Source organism: Phascolarctos cinereus, unplaced genomic scaffold (assembly GCF_003287225.1).
Source record: "Phascolarctos cinereus isolate Bilbo 61053 unplaced genomic scaffold, phaCin_HiC Scaffold_726;HRSCAF=1367, whole genome shotgun sequence".
NCBI classification, from domain to species: Eukaryota; Metazoa; Chordata; class Mammalia; order Diprotodontia; family Phascolarctidae; genus Phascolarctos; species Phascolarctos cinereus.
The window spans coordinates 283,322,061-283,344,370 of record NW_027556098.1 but is presented as its reverse complement, the minus strand read 5'-3'; the positions used below and the strand labels follow the sequence as shown (position 1 = coordinate 283,344,370).

The window sequence follows — 22,310 nt, the reverse complement described above, 5'->3', positions numbered from 1 at the left end:
AAATATGAGAGGAATAGCTACCATCAGTAGGCACAGTGGGAGAGACTGGTTCTTCTTTAGGAGAGGTCTTAGTGGAATAAGGAATCCTGTTGTCTGCAGAAATTAGATAAAGAGAATGTCTTGTCAATGAGAGAACTCTGAGTGCTCTGTTCCACTGTTTCATGAGTGTGTCATCCCACTCTTTGGGACTAAAATCACTAAGCCTCCCTGTCACTCCTCAGTAGTAGCTCAGTAGGGCCCACTTTGGTCGTTACTACTAAGACCCTTCAAGAAGTCTATCTTCTCATCACATGTATTCTTCACATCAGCCTTATCTTACATTACTCCTCTTCATGGGCTGTATGTTCTAGCTAAATTTAACTATTCCTTGTCCCCAAATTATGTGCTTACAGCCTGTACTCATGAAATTCACTGTGCCTGAAATGTTTTTTCCTTCTCAGACTCTTTATTTTTTAAAAAAAATTTTTTCTTTTAATCTTATTTATATTCTGAATTTGACAAAACAGTTTTCCAGCCAATCTTGGCCCATGTTGCATTGTTGCATAATTATTGGAGAGAATGTTGGCTCAATGTTGCTACTTATTATTTGTGGTGGTCCTTTGTGTAACCTGCATTTGGTGAAGAGGCTAAGATGTTGTCTATAAGATTAGGGTTCTCTCCTTAAATTTATAATGGCCAGGAAAGCTGTTTTTTGTTTGGAACCAATTGTGTCCCTACCAGGGCCGGGGAACCTGTGGCCTCGAGGCCACATGTGGCTTTCTAGGTCCTCAAGTGCAGGTCTTTGACTGAATCCAAACTTCACGGAACAAATCCCCTTAATAAAAGATCTAAGGCCTAGAGCAACATATTTAGGGAGTCGAGCTGGAAATTGGGGGGCATGCGGAAGAGTTGTCTTCCCCTTTAGCCTCCATGAGAATCTGGTGCCATACATGCTTTTCTTTTGATAAAACGAAGAGTAATGCTGCCTTTTCCATTCACACAGTATCCCATCTGCATTTTCTCCACCCGTGTGGAGAGACGGGCAAAATGCTCCAGGATTGGCTGGACCCCAGGTTGCGCTAGCAAATGAGCATTTCCACAGATAAAAAGAATAGAACATTAAAATGACATGTAAAATATCCTGAATCTTCACCATATAGAGCTTGCCTCTTTTCTTCTTTAATGTGTACAGAAAATGGAGGTTATTGGTTCCAAAGCTGTCCCATTTGTGTTTCCCTTTGTAACGCTCACTTTGTAACCAGTAAGCCCAGTCAAGCAAGACAAATCCTTACGTTGATCATGTCCAAAAAAAAAATGTGCCTCATTCTGCACCTGTAGTTCATTACCTCTCAGGAGGTGGGAGGCATATTTCATTATCAGTCCTCTGGAGTCGTGGTTAGGCCTCAGCCTCCTTTTAAATGTTGAATTACTACCTGTCCTATAAAACCTAATTCTAGTGCTGCTTCCTCCAGGAAACTTTCCCTAGTAGCTCCAGTGGGTGACAGTTTTTCCTTTCAGATTTCATATAGCCCTCAACTTTGTAATCATGTAACATTGCCTATTTTAGTTATTTATATTTGTGTCTTATCCCCCTGTTAAATTATAAATTATCCTTGAGAGTGAGTCCCATGACGCATGAAATGTCTCTCCTTTAGCACAAAGTACAATAAGTGCTATGTACACCGTCCATATAAATATTGATTACGTTATATAGTATTAAATACCAATGATTCAGAATCAGCACCTAAGTTCCTGAAAACAGTATATGTTGTTTCCATGCCCGCATGGATATGATCGGTTACGTGACAATGCAAGAGCCATGTTCCTGGATGATCTGCAATCAGTTCGATGGTCTGAAAGGTCCCAGGAAAGAGATCATACACGTCTTCACGAAAAGATTTATCCAACTGTAGAAACAAAATAAATCTCTGAGTTTCTCTTTGCCTGGCCTCACTGAGGTTAATACTTCATAAACTCTCCCCACCTACAATATGGCTTCTGATTCTTCTTCCTTATCCACAGACAGAATTTGACACCTAGCTGATGGCCATAATAGTATGTAGTAGCATCAGGCCTCTGACCATTTCCATTAGAAGTTATCATTCGTCTCCAGCTTTCATTCCCTTGGCTTCCAGGCCCAAGAAAACTTACCTATGTGGAACAACAGTATTCTAAGGGCTTTCTATTTAAATGGTGACATCCAATGATTCAAAGTGTTGAGATATTAAGTAAGTTGTTAAGATGCTTTAAAAGTTAAGCTTTAAAGAAGAACTCCCAAGTCAGGTCAAGGCTATTTGGTGTTAGAAGGTAATCCTGAGTGTCCTAATATCGTTAACATTCCAGGGTAGAACCTCCTCAACAGAGATGGCCTGGTGTATAATGGTATGATTTTAGATGCAGCAGGATGGCTCCATCCAAGTATGTTCAAAACAATTGTCTACCATGCTCTAGTTGGTATTGGAAATGTCACTCACCGAAGTTTCATTCTATCAATTTAAGGCTTCAGTCCTTATTAAAATTCCTTCCTTTCTATTCCCACTGCAAACATCACAGTCTACCAGGGCTTCCTAAACCTCAAATCTGCACCACTACAACAGCTTCCTAATTGACTACAGTGAGGGGGGAAAAAACAAGTAGACTCAGTGAGGCTGGACCATAGAGTATTGGCTGGGGAGTAATATCTAAGAAGAATGGAAAGAAAAAGAAGGATCGGGTTGGGAAGAGCTTTTAAATGCCAAAAAGAAGAGTTTATATGCAATCCTAGCAGTAACAGGGAACCTCTGGAGTTGACTGAGTTGGAAGATTTGTAATATGGTCATTCCTGCACTTTTAGAAAATCATGTTAACAGCTGTGCTGAGGATGGATTGCAGTGGAGAGAGGCGAGGTGGATCAATTTAGAGGCTAGTCCAATAGTCCAGACCACAGATGATGAGGGGATGAAGCGGGAGGGGAGCTATGTGAGTGGAAAGACGGGGAGATAAGCAAGAGATGTGGAGAAAGAATTAATGAGATTAGACGTCTGATTGGACATGTGGGATGAGGGACCGTGAGGAGTTGAGGATGACACCATGGCTGTGAATCTGGATCCCTGGGAGGATAGTGGTGTCCTGGATAGACATAGGGAAGTTTGGAAGAGGGGTGGGGTTTTTTTTGGGAAAGATAATCAGTTCTATTTTAGATGTGTTGAGTTTATCCCTATATTACACATGAGAAAACTGAGGTTCATTTTAATTGACTTGCCCATGATCACACAGCTGGTTAGAAGTGGGAGTCAAACTCACGTGTCTCCTGACTCCAGGTTCAGAATTCTTTCTACTGCTATGGTACCATCATGGTGATGTAACATATTACACGTTAGAGATGATTCCTTTGGTCTCTTCTACCTCTAAGTATCTCTGGTAAGCAAAGATAAGGAGTTCTTTTTAACTCTTTCTCCAGATTCCCCTCTCTTTGAATGGGTTCATGAATGTTTTCCTGAGGATCAGGGATTTTCCATCGAGAGATATTTATAAAAAGACTTGGAGCAAGAAGACCATTTCTGCCATACACTAGTACTTATGGCCTTGACTAAATAATTTCATTTCCACGGGCCTCAGTTTCACCGTCTTGAGGAACAGGATGATAATATTTTCCTTGTCTACCTTCATAGAGTTTTTATAGGGATCAAATAGAATAAGATATACAAAAGCATTTTTCATCATTATATGCATAAAAACTATTCTTTTTTTAACTGGGATATATTACAAAGCTAATCAGGTAATTTTTAAACAAACATTGTGAAGGTTAAAAATATATATGGGTCATAAAACACAGGATTAGGAGGATATCGTATTTATATTATTGTATTCTGTCATCTACGTGAATTGAAAGAGACACTGTGTGTGGAAGAGGTAGTGTAGTAAGATGGAAAAAGAATTGGGATTTGGAGTCAGAGGACCTGGGTAGCTATGAGTGGAAAGAAGGGGACATAAGCATAACATAAATCTCTACTTTGCCACTTATTACTTATCTGACAAGTAATTTTCCCTCTCAAGGGTCTAAGTTTCCACCTCTGTAAAATGAGAGAGTTGAGTTCACTTTTAGAGTCCCTAGATCTTAAGATCTCATAAATTATAATACATCACAAATAGTATGAAATAACCTCTGTTTCATGGTGAAATTAAATTAATTCTACCCTGTGGAGTCTCCCCAGAAACATTAAGCATTTGGGACTCACTTGGCTTTTACTTACCTTGAAAAGAAAACTTTCTGCATGAAAATGGACAGTATGTATGTCAACTTCATTTCCTATTCCCAGAAGGTACCAGTTTGTCATAGTATTTTCATTCATTATTAAACCATGGAGATTTCCAAAGATCTTTCCATTAATCGCTGGGGAGAGGAATAGCTTTTCATTAGTCTAAGGATATTCATTTTTCAATCTATCTTTGAGCTGAACAACAGCTTTGGCCAAAAAGATTTTCATTGGTCTTCTAGATTTGGAATAATCTCTCCTACATTTATAAATATTCCTACTTACCAACTCAGAGCTGTCTCATATATGTCCCTAGTCTGCAAAAAAACAAAAACATCAAACACAACTCCACATCCTGATTGATAGGAACTCCTAATAAGGAATGAACAATAAAGTATTTATTAAGTTATTTTGTTCAGTTGTTTTTCATTTGTGTCCAACTCTTTGTGACTCCATTTGGGGTTTTCTTGGCAAAAACATTAGAGTGGTTTGCCATTTCCTTCTCCAGCTCATTTGACAGATGAGAAAACTGAGGCAAATGGAGTTCAGTGACTTGCCCAGGCTCACATACTAGTAATTGTTTAAGGCCAGAGTTGAACTCAGGAAAATGAGTCTTCCTGACTTCAGGTCCAGCACTCTATCCACTGTGCCACCTAGCTGCCCTGTTAGTTAATTACTTTAGGACAAGCTGTGTTCTACATGCTGGGAACAATAATACAAAAGACAGATCTTGCCCTATAAGAGTTTATATTCTAAAGAGAAGTGGTGGCCAGAGAGGGATATGTAGTTTGCTAAATTATAGGTACGGTGAATGGAACAAAAAAGGAAACCATTGTAAAGGTACAAACTCAAACTTTCTAACCTCAGGTTAGATTTCAATAAGCTCCTCAAAGACACTTGGCAATCCTTTCTTCATCTTTAGCTTAATACCAACTAAATTCCCCACAGTGGAAGTTCCAAACCTTGAACACTCTCTGAAGCTCCTCACCCCTACTCCTCCTTCTTTTGAAGGTCTGTCATAGGGAGAAAGGCTTACTGTGCTTGGCTATAGATTAGGCTCATTCTGCTTAGCCTCACAAAGTAAAACTGGTAACAAGGGGTAGGAGTTACAGGAAAGCAAATCTAATTTAAAATAAGGGAAAACTTCCCTGACAATGAGAGCTGTCCGGCAATGGAATGGACTGCTCTTTACTATAAGTCTTTAATCAGAATTTGTGGCTACTTATCAGGGATGGTGTGAAGGGGATTTATACTCCCGAAGGAGTTGGGCATTAGGTCTTCCCTTCCAACTCTCAGGTCTGTGATTCTAAATGCTGTGATAATTTCCCATGCCGGGAGAAAAACACCCTCCAAGGGAGACCAGATAGGAGCTGTTGCCTAAACTTAGATGGATATGTAAAGATACATGCCTCCGATTATTTGAACTTAAAAAAAATCCTGCACAGTCTATTACGTGTTAAGGATGTGTTGGTATTCAGAAATAGAGTACTGTAAGTTGGATCAGTGCCTCAGTGATTTGATTCTGCCAATTCACCAAAGGCTAACCAAGGCGCCATGTTGAAAGAGGAATGGAGGACTTTTTTTAGATGTCATTTTGGAAAGAGGGGCGGGGCAAGATAAGGAAGACAGTCACGGAATCTCAGAGTATGAAGGGATTTTGGAGGTCATCTAGTCCAATCTACAGGTGAATAGATCCCCTCTACAACATAACCAACAAGTGGTCATTTAAAGACCTTGGAGGAGGGGAAACTATTACCTCTTAAGACAGCCCATTCCATCCAATGGACAACTCTAAACATGAGGAACTTTTTCTTTGCTTCTTCTATCCTTGATTAGAATAAGTTTAAATCTATTTCTCTTCCCCTTTCACCCATTACAACTGACCAAAGACTTTCAGTAGTAGAGAGTTTCCACTAGTGATACTGTTGATCTGACCTTTTCATGTCCTTGGCCCAACCCTTACATACCATGCATTTTGTTGCTCTCCACAAAATCATCTGTATGCTTTAATTTTCGGGGATCCTTATTGAGATACTTTTTGATATTTTCATCCAGATACCAGGATTCGTTTTCATTAAACACCAAAAACAGAAGGGCAAATTCATAGTCAATATCACTTCTTAGTCCCTTTTCATTCAGTACTCCTTCTCTACAAGTTATCAAAGGACCCATCAAACCGCTATACGTATCCTGGAAGGAAAAGAGGTATTAGTGAGAGGTGTGTTTAAAAGTACCAGTTAGCTCTTTAACAATTTGAATAAAAGACTCTGGAAAATACATTAAGAAAAATTTTAATTATTTGAGTTGGCCATGGTAATAAACCATATCTCAAAAACCTAGGGCCTGAAATAGAATTAGTGCAGAGATTATGCCTCAAAATTTATTTTGTATCCCTGACTATACCTAACACAGGTTAATCTTCTGTTGAACGAATTTGCCCCAGATCCTAGAAGACAGAGCTACATAATTTAAATTTTGTTACTATCTTATAGAACCGAACTACAGCTTTGGTTCATAGAGACTAAATATTTACAACACTAGCCATCCATGATCTGAAATGGAAATTGAGATAATTCTTAAATACTGAAAAATACTGAAACTTTCTGTTGAATCTGGCTTTAGCTTGAGTTCCTGGTAATAGCACATTTTTAATGTTTGTGGTTATCTCACTTTACTACCTCAAAGGACTCATGATTTCATCAATTCAAGTATTCCCTCCACTGACACAGATTGCTACTCCTCCGTGAGTTTCTCTGGCCAAAGAATTTGTCACCTGCAACCAGGACTCTCTGAACTTGGCTGATCACAGGACGTCAGAAAAGCAGTCTATTACAAGGCCTAAACTTGAACCTTTTCCAGGCTTATAGATGCTGCTAGGATTGGGTTCTGAACCCAGAAAGGTATAGTGGAAAGAGCACTGATTCTAGAGTTGGAAAACCTAGGATCAATCCTCTGCTGACTGCTAGTGTGTATCCCTGGGCAAGACATTTTACCTGGGCCTTAGCATCCTCATCCGTAAAACAAAAGGGTTGGGCTAGATGGCCTCTGAGAATCGTCTCAGCAGGCAGGGAGGAAATCTATGATCCTTTGGGAAACCAGAGTTAATCCCATGTTACAATGAGCCATAAGAGGAGGACTTTAGTGGAGGCATGGACAGGGATACGAATCAAATATAACCTCATATTCTTAACATTTATTTAACCTTTATTTTATGAAGTCACAGGAGCCTCTTCAGCTACTTTAATTTTTTTGTGGGGGAGTGGGGTATCTGATGCTGGTCCTAGAGTCAGGAAGACTTGAGTTTTAGTCCTGCTTTAGATATTCACTAGTTATGTGAACTTTGACAAGTCATTTAATTTCTAAACCTCAGTTTCCTCATCTGTAAAATGGAAATAACAACAATAGCACTGACCTCACAGAGTGATTGTGAGGATCAAATGAGATATTTGTACAGCTCTTTTAAACTTTAAAATGCCATTCTATCTCCTAGTAATAGTAGCAGCAGCAACAGTAGTAGCAGCAGCAGCAGTAGTAGTAATAGTAGCAGTAGTAGCAGCAGCAGCAGCAGCAGCAGTAGTAATAGCAATGCCTTAGCTTTATCCACCTCCTCAGCAGCCTTGTGTCTTCGTGGGTTCCTAACCCCAACTGCCTTCCAGTCTCTTTTTATGCTTTGTCTTCCCGTATTAGAAGGTAAGCTCTTTGAGAGCAGACCTTGCCTTCATTTGTATCCTCACTGCTTGGTCCAGAGGTTTGCAACCTTATTTGGCCTAACTTTCCCTTTAAAAAAAATTACTCAGTGACCTCTTGGAAATCTACCTTCTTTAACACGTTAACAGTTTTTTAAAAAATTTACATAATTTCAAAAATATGTAAAAATATTTTTAAATGATGCATCTTAAAATTTAATAATTTATTATAAATTGGTGTTTTTTTCCTGCATTGAAAACATGATGATGCAACATTGCCCCATGTAATGGTATAGTATCATATTATAAACAAGTCATCACACACACATAGTCCTGCCGATGCATGCTGGACTTCCCGACAATGTGGGACATGCTCGCCTGCCAACACTTATTGGTTAAGATCTGTTGGTGGACTTGACCACCAATTGGTTTTAACTTGCATTTTGTGCATTTATTTGGAAACTAATGTAATACCTATCTCAAGGGCTTGTTGTGGGGATTAAATGAGATAACAAGCGTATGCATTTCAAACCACAAAGTGCAATATAAATGCTAGCTATTTAAATCTGAAAAATGAGGGGGTTAGATGATGATGACCCTTTGATGGAAGGTCCCTTCTGGCCCTATATCTATGATCCTATGGCCTGACAAGGAATAGTCCACAGAAATAGTCTTTGAAAATGTAGGGTCATCTCCATTTCAGAGTGAGGCATGCAGGTATGGCTTTATCAAAAGGAAAGAGGATTTGGGGAAGCTAAGTGGCACGGTGGATAGAGCACTGGCCCTGGAGTCAGGAGGACCTGAGCTCAAATATGGCCTCAGACACATAACGCTTACTAGCTGTGTGACTCTGGGCAAGTCACTTAACCCCAATCACCTCACCAAAAAAAAAAAAGGATTAACAATTATTTGTTGGCAAAAACACCTCTCACCACTACTGGAAAGCAACTCAAAGAACATGTGCTATTAACAATGATTCAATAGGGTCATTTCTGTAGAGGAAGAGCAGTATTTCTTCTAAGAATGAACATATTTTCAATAACAAAATTAGCATGATTAATATAGCATCTTGAAATAAGAATTACAAGCTATTAAAACTATATGACAGATTTTTTTCAACTCTCTAATATTAGGAGAACTAGAAATCAAATCATCTCTGTGGTTTCATCTCATACCCAGAAAATTGGCAAAGATGACAAAATATAGGAAACAGTCAATGCTGGCTAGGTTGTGGAAATATAGGCACACTAATACACTATTGGTGGAGCTGTAAATGGATCCAACCTTTCTGGAAAGCCATTTAAAACTATGCTTAAAAGGTGACTAAAATGTTCATACCCTTTGAGATCCTACAGCAAGGCGTACGCCCTAAGAAGGTCAATGATGAAAACAAAGGTCTCACATATACCCAAATGTTTAAAATAGCATTTTTTTAAAGTAGCAAAGAGCTGGAAACAAAATATATGTCCATAGATTAGGGAATTGCTAAACAAACTTGGTAAATGAATGTAATGGAATGGAGTAGGGAATCATTAATATGAAGACTATAGAGAAGCATGAAAAGACATAGGACCTGCTGAGAAGGAAAGTAAACACAATCTGGGAAACAATATATGCAATGATTACAGCAACATAAATGGAAGAACAATAGCAAAAAAAATTCAGAATTGAAAAATGTGAAATTATAATGACCAAGAAGAGATCTTAGATTTGGACGTGAAACACTACATCCACTTGGTCTTGGAGCTGGTTAGTTTTGCTGGACAGCATTTTTTTTTGTCATTTAAAATGTTTTATTGTAAAGGATGACTTTCTGGGAGAGGGAAGGTCAGGAACATATAGGGAAATGAAGGTGATGAACATGTCAGTAAAAATTTAAATAAAAAATCAAAATGTCAATGACTGCATGTGGATGACAGCTTCTCCTAGGTGAACAATGACTGACTAGAGGCATAACACTCTGAACTCAAACAGCAATACTTCTCAATCACTTAAGCAGCACAAAATTTCAGCACCACCTTTATGTTAATTCAGTTTCTTTCTATATTATTTTTGATGCTCTAAGATACCCCAAACTTGACAGTTAAAGCATTAGCTTTTGTTTTTTCCTTCTTCAATTTTTTGCACTATGAATAACACAGTCCTTCACCTTGTACCTGTTGTCACTGTTTGAAAGATCAAGTTGAAGGTATTTTATTTTTTTACTTTACTGCTATGTATGTGAATATCAGAGTTGTTGTTCCATGTTACCTTCATAAAATTTGCTGTTGAGTAGTAGGCCCAAGGGATACAATTTGGGTCAGAGGGCCCTGGCCCAGACCTTTTAGGGATATTCCACTGGTATGTTTTTACTTCTCCTGAAACAAATAAAAATAAATAGAAAGCCTTTGTTACTATTATCCTTGGGTCAAGGCCACTTACTTGAAGTATCCAAACATGTAATTGGACATATTAATCCCCTTAGAATCATGCCTCTTAGTTATAGACGTAGCTACCAGGTCTCCACTGTCCACATTTTGATTCTTTACTTTGTGGAGTCTCTGTGGCAAAGTTTCAATCTCAGGCAGCTTTCCCCTCTGCAATCAATCACTGCTGTGTGACATATTCCCCCTTTTGCTCCCAAAAATATTTTAAAGAAAGATGTTGATATATGGCTGTCATTGACTGTCATAAGAAGGACAATTGACATGACTGTCAAGTCATATCATATATGCTCAGGAAATAAAAAGTCTTTTTATTAGTTAGGGTGGATTACATATTATTAGAAAGGTAAATATGCCTCAAAAGATATGCTTTGAAGCCAAAGATAGATTCTTTTGAAATATCTTTTGTTTTACATGATTATCATGTATCTGGTCTATTAGTGGTGAAAGAAATAATTATTTCTATCTTATATGAATAACAAATTATTGATTGAGATTAATAGGTTTCCCCTTTTTATTTCCTCATTCAGAAATAAACCTCTGTAGGTTATTCAGCCAGTCTCTGAAGGACACTGCTGATAGATGAGATTGACCAAATCCTCAGGGTACATGTAGCCTTTCCTTCTTGGGTGGAAACTTACCCAACTAGAAGACTTTACAAAGATAATAAAATTTAAGTGAATTCTGGCCCATTGTGTTCTACTTAGGCAGGCTTGGGTGGATGTAAATCCTTTGTCTAGATTGCCTGAGCAGGAGTGGTCTGGGTAGAGATGAGTAAGAATGATGTAATCAAAGTCACATCCCCCAGAATCTCTTTAGAAGAGGCCCACCTCTCACTATAATATTCATTCTTTCATTAATTATTAACCAGTCAGAGTTGATTTCCACCTGTCAGGAACACTCACTCTTCCAAGAGCTTTTAAGTGTGAGGTCTTCAGTTTATGAGAGAAAGTCAAATGACCATCATTTTATTAATGATCTGTTAGCCATAATTAATAAAATTGATTATTAATTACCAAGAAACTATGTCTCTTGGACTTTTCATTCACTACAGTTGAAATCATCTAGAATTGAGTGTATTTGTGATAAAATAAGTAGTTCTTTTCAAGTATCGAGGTGCTACATGGTATACCAGAAAGGACTGCTGGGCCAGGATTCAGAAGACCTAGGTTGATGATCAGCTTCTGACACTAATAACTGTTTGACCCTGGACAGTTCACTTAACCTCACTGAACCTCAGTTTCCCAATTTATAGGCTGGGGTTAATATTTGATCTGCCTCAAAAAGTTGCTCTGAGTATCAAATCCACCACAGGTAATAGTCACATAAAGTGTTAAGTCAATATCACTTTATATCTCTATCTATCTATCTATCTATCTATCTATCTATCTATCTATCTATCCACCTTTCCTAGCTATAACAGATAAAAATTTTGAACCCAAACTTAAAATTTCAGAATGAACCACCTGAGCCCCATGCCCACCTTTTTTGATAGACATCATTTCACAGGTGAAGCAAGCTTCTGGTGAGGAAACTTACTTTATCTATTCAGGTCAGCAATTGCACTACAATTTATGGTCTTAGAGATTTGCCTGTATTAAGAGGCAAGGTTCAAGAGGTTAAATGACTTTCCCAGAATCATATGGCTGGTTTATGTCAGAGGCAGGACTTTAATGTAGGGCTTTCTGACTCTGAGACTGATTCTCCATCTACACCATGCTTTCTCTTTGTTAACTGCATAACAGAGTTCTCCTGTTTTCCTGCAAAACTTGGAACTATTTGGGTAGATAGCAGAGAGAAGAGAGTAGCAACTTGTAGGAACTAATCCCTCACCTCTGAATTTAGTCTTGTATCCATTGTTTTCAGCATTCTTCCCCCTCCCCAACTCTCCTCATTTGGCCCACACATCCACTCTCCCATGACTGTGATTTCTAGGTCAGTCTTTGGGGGCCCCTTCCACCTCAGGACTCCCAAGGTTTGCATTTACCCCTGAGCCATAACTACATTGATGAGCCCTATGAGGAGAAGACTGGTTCTCCAGATTCTCATAAATCCCTCCAGCATGACTGTAAGAGAGGGGTGAGATGCACTAGAAAAGTCTATAAGCATGGGGACAACAGACCTTGTCCCCATTCCACCACTGCACCCCACTAGTCCAGAACTGTACCCAGTGCAGTTCTAAAGCAGTCACTTAGGGGAAGGTGAGATCATCTAAACCAGACTTTTCAAATATGTAGCTCACGCATGTGGCCCACAACAACTTACAGTGCCCAAACTAGATTAAAATATAATTGGGAAATATTTAGCAAAACAAATAAGAATGCAATACAACATAGAGAAGTTAACTTGTGGTTTTCTAAATCAATGAGTAGCCCCTAGGGATCCCTGCTAGTGGTTTCTATTTGAATTTTCCGCCACTATTCTAAAGCATTGCTGTCACAAAAAACCATTCAGGAATATGAAGGAAGGAAGAGTCGTTGCCTACTCCTACAGTCACTCTCCCAATGCCCTCGTGAAAGGCCATTGTTCTCTTTGTCCGACACTACACTGCAATTCTCTGTGCTCTTCCTACTTCCTAAATACATCCTACCAATCCTGTAAGGATCCTTTCTGCACCTTTCTCCTCCATGAAGAGGCAATATGATTGTAGTAGGAAAAACACCAGAGTTGGAAGGGAAAGACCTCCTCATCCTGCAACTTATTATTGGTGTGACCTACCTTGGATAAATCATTAAGCGTACATGGGCCTCTGTTCCACCACATGTAAAACAAGAGGGTTGGACTCAGTGGACTCTAGCTCTAAATCGATCATCTTGTGGCCTTGTGATTCTATGATCCTTGTTGTGCTTCTTACTGTGTGACCTTGGCCAATTCACTAGGCTTTTCTGGGTCTCAGTTTCTTTATCTGTAAAATGGGGAGGGGGGATATTGATTAGGTGTTCTCTAAGGTACCTCCCAGCTCCAGGCCTTTAGAGATGATGCAATCAAGGGTCCCCCAGCTACCCCAGCCCTCACTTATCTTCCTTTTCTCCTAACTCCTATGTCAGTTCAGCATTCCTTCAGTAGCATAAGATTCAGAACATGATTATGCTGCCTTGAATGGTTATTTGAATGTTTCCTGGGTATTATCTGTGATTCTCCACCAAACTGGAACTTCCTGATAAAGCCTAGAACTAAATACGTAGGAGGAACTCAGTAAATACTTGCTGATTAATTGATTCATTAGCTATCTTATATTTAGAGTAATTATTGGGCCTTTAGGTGATATACAAGAGACTGTTAGGCCTGGTATTGTCTTTAGGCTGCCATCAGAGCTTGAGATATCCCTTACCTGGCATTGTGATTGGCACTGCAAAATTTTCCCTTCCATTCACATCTTCTACGCCATGGGCTGATATGGAGTAGGGTCTGGTGGCTTTGTTCTTAAATATAATGAGGATGGTGTCACCAACTTCTGCACGAATCAGTGGGCCTAAGGTAAAACAGTGGAACCATTATTACCGTTGTTCTTCTAACATTCACATATTAAGCATTTAGGAAAGGTTTAACAAAGCAACATTGGGAACAAAGTCATAGAAGCTTCAACTTTAAATTCATTCTCTGAATCTTAAGTGTTGTTTACAAATGAACTTCAACAAAGCTACCCAGGTGGGGTGGATTTTGTCCCTCCCCACCAGTGAGACGAAGCCTAGTGCAAATTGTCTAACTTCTAAGTGCCTCAGAGTGTCCATCTCTAAAAGGCACCTATCTTCCTAGCCCATAAACTTGTTGTAAGCATCCAGTGAGATAATTTGTGTGAAAATTCTTGAAAAGAATAGAAGTATGATTCAAATGAGAAGCAGGGTGATACAAGGGAAAGACAGTTAGAGGCCCTTGCTTCAAATTCAAACTCTGCTAATTGCTACCTATGTGATAACAGGCAGGACGCTTACCTCTCTGGGCCTCAGAATCTGCAAGTTAAATGAGGGAATTTGACCAATTGACCTCTCAGGTACCTCACAGCTGTGATCAATCTCATCAATTCAAATCTTTCCTCCAGCAATGCAAACACCATCCTGGGCATGTCTTCCCATCCTGTGAGATCCTCAACCATGTTCTTCCAAAAGTTCACCACACTGAGTTCACCCAATATGCTGGAGGCCTTCTTTGATTTCTCCCGATATCTTGAGGGTACTAGTGGAGCCTGGTCATCTGCCTGTCATCCCGTGCTCATTACGAATGATCAGCCCAACTTTTCTTTCTATCATGCTAGTGTGGCCCTGGGCAAGTCAATAACCTCTGTTTGCCTCAGTTTCCTCAGCTTCAGAATGGAGATAATAATAGCACCTCTATTGCAAGGTTGTGGTAAGATAATAAATGTAAAATGTTCAGCACGGTGCCTGGTACATAGTGCCACATAAATGTAAGCTGCCATATTATGGTCATGATTATTCCTTGGTGATATCCTTTACTTTTTGGAGCTCTTTATTGGTCACATTTGCAGCCTTGCAAATACCTGCTATACTTGATTCCATTGCCATCTGCATGATCTTTTAGCTCTTCAGCAACAGGGCTTTTCCAGGTCTTGTTAGCATATAGTTGCTCTAGTAAAATGTTTCCATTGAAAAGTTGGGTCCTTGCTTCCATTGGAAAGCTTGAGAACAATAACAGAGCTTTGCAATTTCCTAAAAGTAATACAGTCCTTTCTCCTCCTTTTCAACTCTGACCCCAGTTCATTGTCTGCCTGAACTGACTTTTTCAGATAGCATAGATAGATAGAAAAATAGATAGATAGATAGATAGATAGATAGATAGATAGATAGATAGATAGATGGATGGATGGATAGATAGATGGATAGATGGATAGATAGATAGATAGATAGATAGATAGATGGATGGATGGATAGATAGATAGATAGATGGATGGATAGATAGATGGATAGATGGATAGATAGATAGATAGACAGACAGAGAGATAGATAGATAGATAGATAGATAGATAGATAGATAGATAGATAGATAGATGGATGGATGGATAGATAGATAGATGGATAGATGGATAGATAGATAGATAGACAGACAGAGAGATAGATAGATAGATAGATAGATAGATAGATAGATAGATAGATGGATGGATGGATAGATAGATAGATAGATAGATGGATGGATAGATAGATGGATAGATGGATAGATAGATAGATAGACAGACAGACAGAGAGATAGATAGATAGATGGATGGATAGATGGATAGATAGATAGAGAAAGAGATCACCAAGGTATTAGAGTGCCTCCTGGAAGAGATCTGTAATCACTCAAAGGATTTTGTCCATGCATTCACACAAGAAAGACCAAGTGGATGAAGAATGTCTATTGTCTGTATTTCAACACGCATCTCAGTTGATAGCCTATAGGGCTTATCCAACATTTTCTCTCTCTCTCTACATATGTATGCATGTATTCATGCATGTATGTGTGTATATACACACAATATACATGCATAAAAATTTTATATATATACACATACACATATACTTATGTGACCAATAACTGGATCTCAAACCTCCCTAAGCTTCAGTATTATCATCTGTAAAATGGGGACAATAGTAGTCTATAGTAATTATCTCATAGGCCTAGTGAGAGGATCAAATGAAATAATGTATGCACAGTGCTTTGCAAGCCTTAAAATGCTATATAAAAGTCAGCTGTTGTTAATAACTGTAGCTTGGAGCACTTTTCTCAACAAGGTCACTAAGCTGTCACAGAAATAAACTTTTTCACTATAATAGTAAGTTTTGAAGAAAATTAATTCCATATGAATTTGTCTCTGAAAAGCATCTATTTTCATCATAAGGTTGTCAATTTCAGTATTTCATATCATTGTTAAAAGAAAATTTAGATATTCTATAGCTACACATGTATATATATGTGTGTATATATGTATTTGTGTGTATATATATCTGTGTGTATATATACACATTACATATATATGTATATATATGTATATGTGTATATATATATATACACATTACATATATATGTATATATATGTATATGTGTATATATATATACATATATATATATATATATATATGTATATGTGTATATATATACCCTAAACATACGTAAATACAAACCACACCATAATTTAGAAATGCAAACTCTTATATGCATAGCTTCACTGGACTGGAGCAAAATAATCATGAGGGTTTACTTACTCTTCAAGGGCGTAGATTTACTGAAGGTGTGTCTATTCTGCCCTTTGCTCCAACTTTAGAAGTGAAACTCTTGCCTTTAGTTTTTGAAAATGAATAGCAGCAAGTCATCTCCAATCATACTATTTTAATTCACTTCCCATCCCTTGAAGCCCAACTTAAATGCCACCTCCCTGACAGAGTACTCTTTGATCTCCACTACTCACACCAGTTTGTAATAACCCTTCCTCTTAGATCCTATACTTACATTAGCATGTAATATTGTATATTATTACTGTGTTGCTATCTTATCCCTTCCATAAGGGTAGAGGTTGATGTCTTATCTAAACATTTATGATGCCTATATTATTGTGGTATGCCTCTTTAAATACTAAGACTTTAAGTCATACACTAATACACTGTTGGTGCAATTGTGAACTTTTCTAATCATTTTAAAGAGCAATTTGGAATTATACCCAAAGAGTTATAAAACTGTGATCCAACAATACCATTATTAGGTCTATTTCCCAAGGTGACTAGGGAAAAAGGAAAAGAACCTATAAGTTCTAAAATATTTATAGTAGCTTTCTCTGTGGTGGCAAATAATTGAAAACTGAAGGGATGCCTATAAGTTGGGGAATGGCTAAATAAGTTGTGGCATGTGATTGTGATGGAATACTACTGTGCTGTAAGAAATGACAAGCAGGTTGGTTTTAGAAAAACATGGAAAGGCTTGCATGAAATAATGCAGAGTGAAAAAAGCAGAACCAAGAGAATGTTATAGTAAGAGCAATATTGTTCAAAAGGTAACCGTGAATAACTAAGCCATGCTAAGTAATATGATCATTGAATCAACTATGGAGGACTTATGAAGGAAAATACCATCCACCTCTAGAGAAAAAACTGACATATGGAAATATGTATTGCATGGTTCTACATATATATCTATATCAAATGTTGGCCATCTCTAATGTGGGTTGGGGGGGAAGGAGACAACTAAGAAGAAAGAAAGAAAGAAAGAAAGAGAAAGAAAGGAAGAAAGAAAGAAAGAAAGAAAGAAAGAAAGAAAGAAAGAAAGAAAGAAAGAGAGAAAGAAAGAAAGAGAGAAAGAGAGAAAGAAAGAAAGAGAGAAAGAGAGAAAGAAAGAAAGAAAGAAAGAAAGAAAGAAAAGAGAGAGAAAGAAAGAAAGAAAGAAAGAAAGAGAGAGAGAGAGAGAGAAAGAAAGAAAGAGAGAAGAAAGAAAGAAAGAAAAGAAAGAAAGAAAGAAAGAGAAGGATGGGAGGAAGCAAGGAAGGAAGGAAAGAAGGAAAGAAGGAAAGAAGGAAAGAAAGAGAGAAAGAAAGAGGAAAGGAAGGAAGACTAAGTCCTAACATGTTAGCAAAATGTGAGTTATTAGTATTATTACTGTTATTAACAGCAGTAATAAAAAAAAAGTTTGTTGTATGAATGCATGCCTACAAGGTTGCTTGGTTTAACCATGGTAGAATCTGTCTGTTCTTTGATACTATTTATACTATCTAGGGCTATTATATTTATAGCAGCTATTGGACTAGAACCAGTAACTGAAATATGCCTTCAAAACTTAATACCCCTCAGGAAAGTCAAGCAGAGAATCCTAGATCTTCCAAAGGTCATCAGTGCCCTATCTTTAGGCTCTCTGGTTATCAACCAATTCCACTAATTTCAGATTAAATAAATTTAGGATGGGGAAATGTGAAACAGTTATCTAAACAATAACTCAAGTATTTCAAGGAGGCTTGAGAGTCCGGAATACTATCTTACCAGACCTTTGGCACTTCACCCTACTATCCCTAGGTATTAATCTTTCTGTTTACTTCTACAAAAGCTGCTATTACAGTTATTATTAAATGAAGTACTTGAAGGACTTAGAAGTACCTTAGAGATATTGTTCTTGACTTTGCTTTTCTTCCTCTGTAATTATTATTATTGTTGTTGCTATTATTATAAAGAAAAAGTCCTTCTCTTGTTCATCTTCATCTTGCTCAATGGAGATAGAAATGATCTGGGAAACAAGTTGCTCTCCTGATCTTATTCTCTTATATTCAATGTCTGCACACATGAATAGATAAAACTATTTTTTCTATTATATTACTGTTGTTGGATGTAATATCAGCTCACATTTATATGACATTTTAAGGTTTACACATTGCTTTTCTCACAGCAGGCCTGTGAAGGGATGTAGTGCAAGATGGTTTAGGGAGGTTCAGGGATGTAGTGGGGCCAGGTTTGCAGAGGGGCTATATAATTTTGGGAAAGCAGTTTTATGGTAATTAATGTCATTAGGATTACTCTGTAAATAAACCCTTATGTATCCGTGCTAGATCTGACACTAATTTTATAAAAATAAATAATTTCTTTCATCTAGGCAATTATTTCATATAAACTGGGTACCAATCCTTTAATAAAAAGAATCACAGAATATCAGAGTTGGAAGGGATCTTCCATAGGTCATCAGTTCAACCAGCAACTCACCAGGAACTTTCTCAATGAAAAGACACTAAGACACTCTACTGTTAATGCAAATTTTCCCTACAGTAAAAGAATCAGATAACTATTTTGGAAAATTTTAGATTACGTTATCTTCCTTTCCCTTCAAAGTTACAAAGCTGAAAGGAAACAAGCATGGGTGCATGGAGGAAACAGACAGTAAGTTGGTGCAGGGTGTGCCTTCCACTTACCCAGAATTTCCAAATGCTGTTCCCGGGGGGAACGGGCTTTGATCTCCACAAACTCTGCATTGGTGTACTCTCTATAAATTGCCTTCTTGTACTGAGAGCCTATCCAGTTTTCAGTACGGTTCATAAATATGTCCCCATGTCTACAAATGAGAAACACAAAAATTAAAGATGTTCCCAATTATATTGTTGTTGTCTTTGTTTGTCCTTTGTTCTCAAAGGGGACCAATGATATCACAACAGTGTTGTCTTGACTCGCATGATTTCTCTCTCAGGCACCTTTCTTCATATATTTGTTTCATACCTCTTGTAAAGTGATCCATTGTGCTACAAAACACCTTAAAAATGCCTGAAGGAGAATTGGATTTACGTGAGGCAGAGCTGCACAAAGTTGTCAGCCCCACTCTCTCCTCCAGAATCATCAAAGTCCAGTGGCAAGACAAAAGTAAAGACTTGGCTATGGTCTAAGATGAGAACACTAAAATAAGAGCAACTGAGAAGGGTTTCTAGCTACAAAGATGGTAGCAATCTCTACCTGTTCTCATGAACTTGTTTTGTTTTGTTTTGTTTTGGCAGTGGGGATAGGGGGAACAGGAAATACCCTGCATGCACACTTGTTTACATCAGGTATTTATATCCATTCTCTAGTAATCCCTCAAAAAGACTGACTGAATTCTGCCAACATTTAAATCTATGGACTCTATTGTTTGTGTACAATGAATTGTTTTCTAGTTGTTTCTTGTGTGTAAATATTATCTCCCAAGTTAGATTGGGAACACTTTCTCAAAGGAAGGAGATTTCTCTTTTTATCTCTCAAAGTATGTAACATAATGTTGGGCATTCTTGAGGATAAATGCTTGTTAAATGGATGGATATTGAATTCACCATATTTCAAAATTATTGTCAAAGGGATACCTACTTTGAGGCAAGTCCCAACTCTAAGATTCTATAATTATGTGAAATACTAGTGGAATGAAACAAAGTATGAATAGATGACTTGTTCCAAAAGATACATCATTCTAGTGAAAAATAGTTTTGTTATTAAGAGGGAAAAAAAGCATGACATTTCTTAAGAAATGAAAAAAGTTTTCATAAAAATAAATTTTTAATTCAGTTTAGAAAAGAACAGAACCATAATTAGTTGAGGTCTCTTGCATCAGCAACGGTCAAAATCATGTACTGGCACCACTAGTTCTAGAAAGAAAGGCTACTTGGTGAATTAATGAGTTAATGACTTAATTCACTTTTATTTTTTAAACCTGTCTTTTAAGTTTTATGAGGTCCCTATTTTAAGGGATGGTTCCCCTGTTTATCCTCGAGGAGGCACTGTTGCACTTGCCCTCCTCAGCAAACATGCAGCCCACAGGTCTGAAAACAGAATCACAGAGCTTAAAGGGCCACTGGAGGCCATCCAGTTCAACCCGTATGGGAACAGGAACACCTTCTATGATATCATCCAGCCTCCACCTCCAAAAAGGAGGTAAAAAGCTCAAGAAGGAACTGAACTTTACTTCCAGAATAAGGGCATTTGAAATAAAGTACCTTAATGTACTGTGTATTTGTGGAAGTGGGTGTATATAAACAGTGTGTGTGTGTGTAAGAGTTATATAGGAAGGTGTCTAGGTAAACGTGTATCAATCCACAAGCATTTATTAAGTACTTACTATGTGCCAAGCATGTGCTAGGTGCAAAGGACACAAAGACAAAAATGAAATAGTCCCTGCCCTCAAGGAGCTTACATTCTATTGAAAGAGACTACATGTTGATAGATGTGCATATGTAAACTATATTAATAATAAATCTAAGGTAATTACATAAGGATTTATTAATAGATTGTGTATGGGGTATGCATATATCTATATCTGTCTATCTATCTATCTATCTATCTATCTATCTATCTATACACACATACACATTTAGGCATTACACACACCTCCTCCCTACCCCCACCCCCACTCCCACAGTCTCCCTTCTAATTCCATCTCCATCCAGGCTAGTACCAGTCCTCAAAACTCCCAGCCCATTTTCTGTTGAATTCCGTCCACTTCAGCCTACCTTTCCCTTCCCCTGAATCTATTTCCAAGGTGTCTGAGAGTTCAGCTTTTTTTTTCACCTTCCATCTAAAGTATTACACAGTCTCAAAACATTTATCTACTGTGAAGTCTGTCTTTCTTGTCATTCAGTCTTTCATTGCTCTATGCTAACTCTCTGTGCTAACCTTTCACAGACACTGACCATCATCTAAAAGTGATAGTACTAGGCATGCCCACAAGGAAAAATGTACTCAAATGATGGCATTCCAGTTCCCTTTCAAGGATAGGAATTGGCAGTTCTCATACTCAGTGAAGAAAAATAAAAATCCTTCTCAAAATTCTTACTCTAAAGCCTATAAAATCAATGCATCTTAGGGATTTATATCTTTCAGCAAATTCTAGCAAGCTTCCCCATTGGTCACATGGCCACCCACTGGAATGGTCTTTGATACCTTTCTCCTCCTGCATCCAAGTGCCGTTTTTCAGTCTCCCAATTTTTGTTAGGTGCATAATCCCATTCTACCTCTTCGGCAGCAATGTAGAAAGTCCTTATCATCCCATAGGGCTTCTCCAAAACTGCCATGTTGCCGCAGCCACTGACTTCATACATTTGTTTCATACCTCTTGTAAAGTGATTCATTGTGCTACAAAAAACCTTAAAAATGCCTGAAAGAAAAATCATTTGGTATTTGTGTAAGTGGTTACTTGATTTTGTTTTCTAGAACTATAAATGTTTGTCTCCATATAAAACTTAACCAATCTGAAACCATCTAATTCAGCCACAAAATGTTTCCCAGTTTGGAATCCATTTATGATAAAGGAAAACATTTTGCTACTATAAAGCAATTTGACTATGTCTTTTTTACTGTTAGTATTTAACAAATATATAAGTTATTTTTGTGTAATAGATAGAATATTACCATTTTGGATCATTCTACTATAGTACTTCACTTCTAAGACTCTGAAATCATGTGTTTTCCCTTAAAGGCAAATGCATTATTTTACAAAATCTATGGGAAAGTGAAGTTTTCATTACTGAGGCAGGTCATGAACACATTATGCCAGAATTGGATGAACTATAAAGATTA

The 22,310-nt window shown here is 37.8% G+C and overlaps 1 protein-coding gene across 1 annotated transcript in view; it reads right to left on the bottom strand.

Annotated features, from left to right (window-relative positions):
- The window catches only part of HEPHL1 (hephaestin like 1), a 97,384-nt gene that overhangs the window by 2,306 nt on the left and 72,768 nt on the right, over positions 1-22,310 (bottom strand). The window contains 8 exon segments of the mRNA XM_021000746.1: positions 22-93; positions 1,724-1,886; positions 4,212-4,351; positions 6,182-6,404; positions 10,151-10,257; positions 13,655-13,795; positions 19,193-19,332; positions 21,675-21,888. Of these exon segments, the coding sequence (XP_020856405.1) occupies positions 22-93; positions 1,724-1,886; positions 4,212-4,351; positions 6,182-6,404; positions 10,151-10,257; positions 13,655-13,795; positions 19,193-19,332; positions 21,675-21,888 (1,200 nt within the window).